Source organism: Lathyrus oleraceus, chromosome 2, assembly GCF_024323335.1.
Source record: "Lathyrus oleraceus cultivar Zhongwan6 chromosome 2, CAAS_Psat_ZW6_1.0, whole genome shotgun sequence".
NCBI classification, from domain to species: domain Eukaryota; kingdom Viridiplantae; phylum Streptophyta; class Magnoliopsida; order Fabales; family Fabaceae; genus Lathyrus; species Lathyrus oleraceus.
This window is the reverse complement of record NC_066580.1, coordinates 34,096,060-34,103,385: the sequence shown is the minus strand read 5'-3', so window position 1 is coordinate 34,103,385 and position 7,326 is coordinate 34,096,060. Positions and strand designations below refer to the sequence as shown.

The 7,326-nt window shown below is 31.2% G+C and overlaps 1 protein-coding gene across 1 annotated transcript; it reads left to right on the top strand.

The window, feature by feature from the left end:
• The first annotated feature begins 783 nt into the window (after nucleotides 1-783).
• On the top strand, nucleotides 784-2,394 carry LOC127121794 (transcription factor MYB35). The gene is made up of 3 exons (XM_051052230.1): nucleotides 784-1,098; nucleotides 1,278-1,606; nucleotides 1,707-2,394. The coding sequence occupies exons 1-3, from the start codon at nucleotides 784-786 to the stop codon at nucleotides 2,392-2,394; spliced, it is 1,332 nt and encodes a 443-aa protein (XP_050908187.1).
• Nucleotides 2,395-7,326: the final 4,932 nt, after the last annotated feature.

The following is a 7,326-nucleotide window of genomic DNA, read 5'->3' as shown; positions in this document are numbered from 1 at the left end:
AGCTACTTTATCTCTTAACTACCAGGTCTTTCCTTTGAATATATCAAATAACTAACTTTCTTCAATCAATGAGATATCTTCATTTGTTCCCATTTTTTCTACATTTCTGGTTTTCTCCTTGATTTCATCATCGTAATGAGAAACTTCATGATTAATGTTGTCATTATTCATCTCATATCCGTATTTTAAAATTGAGAAAAATACAAACCCAAACTCGAACACATTTTTACTATTTTAAGATAAATATTTGGAATATCGTGGATTAGAATTTGCATTACTACAATATAATATCCTTACATAGCTATCAATGAGCTAGTTTATAATTTAATTTATATATGTTGTAATGTAAATCCAATAAAATTGTAATATTTATTATAATATTTTAAAATATAAATAATAAAATAATATTTGTAAATAACTTATTTGGATTTATTTATAAAAAAAATTATAATGTAGATATATAAAAAAGTTATTTTAAAAAAAGAAAAAAAAACTAACAAGTTTTTTTTGTTATAGAAAAATGAGGACTAAACTTATTAAATTAAAATAAAAAGGTGGCACTTCTAAAGCGACGTTAATCGCATCCCACTTCTAAAGCGACGTTAAAATAAAAAGTTTTGTCTTCCATAGTAGGTAATTGATTTGGTTAAGAAAAGTAGGAGTTAAAATAAAAAGATGGACTTATAATGATTTTTTTTCAAACTAAGACACACACACTCTCTTATATATTTCAACATACTGACACTATTATTCACGTAGTTAAAAATCGCATTTTCTAAAATCATGGCGTCTTCTTCTTTGCAACAAAAAAAATGCAATCAATCTAATGAAACTGGAAATATTGCGTTAAGAAAAGGAACATGGTCTAGTGAAGAGGATCAAGTATTAAGAGAATATGTGATTAAATATGGAATTGGAAAGTGGGATTCTCTAAGAAAGAAAACAAAGCTCGCTCGAGATGGAAGAAGTTGTCGATTAAGATGGTTAAATCATTTAAATCCAATTTTGAAAAAGTGTTCGTTCAATGAAGAAGAAGGGCGAAAACTTGTTCATCTCTATAATGAGTTAGGATCCAAATGGTGTCAAATGGTTTCACAGGTTGGTTTGTTCATGCTTCACTCTTGGGAAAAAAAATAACTTTTTTAAAAAAAAATTAAAGCTTATTAGACTTTCTATAATTGTAATGATTTTTTTTTATGTTATCTAAAAATAAGGTTTTTTTGGTAATAATTTTTTTGCATGAAGTCTACTTATTTTGGATTTCTTTTGTTGCACAGTTTCCGGGAAGAACCGATAACGAGTTAAAGAATTTTATTAATTCAAAAAAAAGAAGTTTAAAAAACTCTAGAAAGCACCTCATTCGAGAAAGGATAAACCAAGTTTATGAGTTGAATAAGAATGTTGGACAAAATAATGCCTCCCAAGAAGAAGCAGAAACGGCTCTACCAAGAATGGAATTTGATCATCAAGTACATACTCTACAGGGTAACTATCTTCTTGATCAAAATTATGGTGACAAAAATATCAACAACTTTCAACAATTTCCAACGTTGGCTGATGATTCAAGTATGCTCTACAATCATGTTGTCCCAACATTGGATGATAAGTGAGTAGACAATTTAATGTTTTTTTTTCTTTTTAAAATTTATAATTACATTAATCTATTTCAAGACTAACATTATAATTTATATTATGAATGCTAACAGGTCTTCTCCTAGACTCGCACCATTTCCATCAGGTAATATGTCTTTTGATCGAGATTTTCCTCCAATTTCAGAATATTATCCGGACAATCTAAATATGGATTACCCATTTCCAAAAGAAATACATTCTAACAAGTATCTTCAAAATCCAGATCTATCAAATCAGATGCTTTTTGAAGATTTTCCTCCAATTCCACAACATCATCCAGACAATCTAGATATGGTTCCAAAAGAAATGCGTTCTAACAAGTATCTTCAAAATCCAGATCTATCAAATCAGATGTTTTTTGAAGATTTTCCTCCAATTCCACAACATCATCCAGACAATCTAGATATGGTTCCAAAAGAAATGTGTTCTAACAAGTATCTTCAAAATCCAGATCTATCAAATCAGATGCTTTTTGAAGATTTTCCTCCAATTCCACAACATCATCCAGACAATCTAGATATGGTTCCAAAAGAAATGCGTTCTAACAAGTATCTTCAAAATCCAGATCTATCAAATCAGATGTTTTTTGAAGATTTTCCTCCAATTCCACAACATCATTCAGACAATCTAGATATGGATTATCCATTTCCAAAAGAAATGCATTCTAACCAGTATCTTCAAAATCCAGATCTATCATTTGAGGAGCCTCAGTTTGAGATCTTTTCACCTTGGTTGCTATCTGAATGCGTTCCTCTTTGGTGAACACATTCACAAAAAAACTTTCCTCCCAAGGACTTATGAAGGATGCTAGACAATAAAAAATTAGCTTTCAGTGATTATAATTATAATGTGAGTTTTATTTCTTTAGTTATTATTTTCATTGTTTTAAGAATTAATTTGTATTACGAACACTTTTTTCAATTGTATTTGATAGAAGTATTTTATCTTAATGTGTGCCTTTTGATCGCAATATTATTTTCCACATTTATTTACTCAGTGCCTCAAAACTAGTGGATTATGGCCACGTTTATTTAAAAAATAAATACTAATAATTATTCAATGAATATATTAGATTTATATAGAAATGTATTACGTGAATAATATGTGTCGTCGAACATGAAATAATTTTTAATAATGATTTTATTTTCTTCTTTATACTATTACTGTAACAAAGTTACATACCGTCTCAAAACAATACTACATAAAGATAACATCATTTAGACCTATTAATTTTTATCTCTCAATTAAATAAGTACCAACATTGTAAAATTATTTTATAAATTTTGGGATTAAGATGTTTTAATATGTAAAATAAAATATTAATCTTTACTATAGAAGAAAATTATCAGGTCTTACAAAACCCTACACAGAAACAAGAAACATAACAAAAAAAATTTGTGAAACTGAAGAGAAACATACACATAACATAACATTTGCATCATCTACATAACATAACATAGATTTCATCTTGTATAATGCTTAAAATGTCAACTAAAATAAATTTTCAAATTTACAGACACATCAACCGATTATCAAATATACGTAAAATTAGCGGGCGAAAAATTTAAAGATTGGGCCTGTAGACGTCGGTTTTATTAATCTACGGTCCATGTAGTTTAATCTAGTGTGCTCGTTTAATTTTTTTAGGTACTTTTTCGAACGCATTTTGATCAGCTTTAATCTTTTCAACCGAACATTTTCTACTTTACAATTTGATCAAAACCTGTATATTTTTCAGATGTTTATTTCACGTTGATAATTTTAGTGCATTTGGTTTAATTTTCTGGACACTTTTGCGCTCGATTTTTATTCATATTCAGTCATTTTATTTTTATTCTTATCAAAATATCCAGAAAAATTAAATATATTTTCTACCCTTTCATTTTATTTTTATCATGTTTATTTAAGAAGATGTGAATTTTAGTTGTTTTAATTAATTTAATCACATTTAAATCAATAAAATTATTTAGAAAGGACAACCTTGACATTTTCAATTAATTATATTTCTTTTTATTGATCTAAATTAATCAGAAAAGCCCACAAGCATTATCCAAATCTATCTCTCCCTGTCGGTTTTCATGTAACAAACACATCACTAATGAATTGAATAAAATAAAAATTCGAAAAACAGAAAAAGAAGGGCGCGTGACAGTCAATTAAGGAGGATCTAAAACTTACGCTGCTTGACTCAATTAGAGGGAGGGATCTCTCACAAATTCTCTCTCTAGATTTCATTTTTGTTTCAGAAACAAACCTTACACGACTGGGTAGGTAAGATTTTAGGTTGTCTCTTTTCGACGTGTTTGCTGGCTGATTTGGTGTATTTGCTTTGTAAATCTACTATAGTATTTTGTCAACAAATATTGTTTCAAACTATACTGCCACTTTTCATGTTAGTTTCTTAGTTAATGTCAAACTAGTTCTGATCCTTAATAATAAATGTCATAAATCGAGAATTCCATCAATTCACTTTCACAATAAAAATCAAAAATCAAGTTCACTTCCACAATAAAACCACACTTGTTTTCTTTATAAAAGTAATACTTTTTCTATTTCTATTATGTTTTTAAATATTTCCGTCTTTGTAAACATGATTGTATCATTTTTGTTTTTTGGAATTTTTAATGAAAATATTATCTTATTTCTTTCAAATATATTCTTTACATTTTATCTTTGCCTTTTTGATTGATGATAAAGGGGGAGGAAAGTATTTAAGGGGAAGAATCATAATTGATTTTCATATATACCTATATTCTTGAATATGAACCCACACATTTATTAATGTTTCTGATAACAACTACTTCGAAGAATAGTTTGTTAATTGTTTTGCGGGGATAAGTTCAAAACATCAGAAGCTCTTGAAGTTTTTAAGATCAGAATGTAAGTTACCAGTTTCTAAAGAAATGGTCTACTATCTGAGTCTAAAACTTTCACGCTGCTGTTTGAGAAAGATCTCAACCAGGAATCAGAACCAAGCATCAAGTCTTCAAGGAATTGAAAACCAGACTCTGAACTTGGTATCAAGATTTGAAGAATTGAATATTCCATGGTAATCAGACTTGGAAATCAAGCTCTTTAAAGAAGAATTTGTAACCAGGTTCTGAAAGATCTTTCAAAGATTCAAAGAGATTTTTTCAAAGGTAATCACGCTCTGAAAATAGAATTTCAGAGAGAACCAGGCTCTAAAGCTTCTTCAAAAGAATTCAACCAAGCTTCTGAAGTAAAGTTCATCAGAATGTTGAGTTTAAGCCTACAGCTACCATAGTTACAGTACAACTTGGATGCAAAATTTGTGGAACCCAAGGACACATAACTGCTGAATGCAATCTTTTAGCTGAATCAAACCCAGATCAGATCAATTATGCCCAAGAAAACCCTTATTCAAACACCTATAACCCTGGACGGAGGAATCACCCTAATTTTTCTTATAAAAACAATAATCCTACTCAAAATTCTACACCTCAAAGACCATCAGGTTTGCAAGCTCAAAGACAAACACAACCTATACAAGTTGCTCCTCATAAATCCAACCTTGAGAAAATCATGAAAAATTTCATTTCAGCTCAAACTCAACGAAATAAAGAATTCATGAACCAAAACGTTCATATAAATGAGTTGATTACACAATTAGGCACCAAGGTCGATTTTGTGGTAACCCACAATAAGATGCTTGAGACCCAGATCTCTAAAGTGGCTCAACAACAAGCTGCTCAAGCTACACCATAAGGATCATTTCCTAGACAACCTCAACCTAACACCAAGGGGCATGCTAACGTTATTGCCCTGCGGAGAGGAACTACATATAATGAACCTGTAGATCTTAGGTTGAAGAAACTAGAGCCACCAAAAAAGGATGTTGTGACCACACCAGAGAAACAGGCAGTATAGGAACCTGTAGAAACTGAGAAATAAAGAGAGGAAGAAGTTAAAATTAAGGAAGAGGTAAAAGAAAACCAAGTTTACATACCACCCCTCCTTATAAACCACTGATCTCATACCCGCAAATACTTAAACAAACCAAATTAGATAACAAATATAAAAAGTTCGTAAAAGTAATTGGGAAACTCCACGTCGAGATTCCCTTCACCGAAGCTATCACCCAAATACCATTGTATGCCAAATTTCTAAAAGACATCTTAACCAACAAACATAAGATTGACGATCCTAAACCTTTAGAATGCAATTCAATTGTTGAAAACAAACTAGCCAAAAAGGAGAAAGACCCCAAAAGTTTTTCTATACCTTGTGTTCTAGGAAATCATGTCGTTGACAAAGCACAACTAGATTTAGGAGCCAGTGTGATCTTGATAACTTTAGCTATTTGTAATAGATTAAACCTAGGAGACATGCAACCAACTAGGATGTCCCTTCAACTGGTCGATCGATTAGTTAAATATCCAATAGGTGTATTGGAAGATATTCCAGTTAGGATCGTACAACTTTATATTCCAACCGATGTCATTGTTATGGACATTAAAGAAGACGACAAAATCCATATCCTTCTAGGTAGACCCTTATTATCAACAGTTGGAGCCATAATAGATGTCCAAAGAGGAAAAATTACTTTCGAGGTAGGGGATGAAAAATTAGAATTTATCTTATCCAAATTTATAATGGCACCTGCCATAGATGACTCATATTGTGCCATCAATTTCATCGACAAGTGCATAAGAGAACTAAACCAAGACCAAGAAACACTCACCAAAATGATTAAACTACCCTCAACACCTATGACGGAGGATGATGGTTTTAAATCCATGACACCCTTCGTGGATGATAACCTTCATGAATGTTTGGCACTCGCCATTGACCATATGCCTAGTCCTAAGAAACAATTATTACAGCTTAAGGAACTCCCAAAGAGCCTAAGATATGAATTCCTTAACGAAGAACTAAATCATCCAGTTATAGTAAGTGCAACCCTTAATAAGGAAGTAACTAATCAACTCTTAGATATCTTAAGAAAATATCATGCAGCTCTAGGTTATAACATTTCCGACCTTAAAGGGATAAGTCCTTCTGTGTGCATACATCGAATTATGCTATAGGAAGATTATAAACCCTCTAGAGAACACCAAAGAAGGATAAACCCTATAATGAGTGATGTAGTTAAGAAAGAAATACTAAAGTTACTAGAAGCTGTAATAATTTACCAAACCTCTTATAGCAAATGGGTAAGCCCCGTGTATGTGGTACCAAACCTCTTAATTTCCGCTGCGTTTTGGATCGCTATTCTCCTTCAGATATGTCTCTCCATCTATAATTAAGTACCTTGAACCAACTATAGGATATTTTTTCATCGCTCGATTTGCTGATTGTCATTTTAATGAATCAAATTTTCTAGCATTAGGGGGAGAGAATAAGAAGCTGGAAAAAGTGGTCAGTTGAAATGAATTATCATTGTCTCATCTTGATCCTCGAATAAAATAAGGTGAACTAGAAGTTCAAAAGACAATTCACTTGAAAATCTTAGCAAATCAATTATCGAATGCATTCATTCATCCAAAAGTGTGATTAAGTCATATATACCAGCAACTAATGCTCCAATAAAAATGGATGTCCCTGTTGGACAATCTAACGAGTCTCAACCACGTTTGAAGCGCGGTAGACCAGTCGGTTCCAAAGATAAAAAAATTCGAACGAGGAAGGGAACTAAGAATAAGATGGCCTGAGCGAGTATATAGAAAACATAAA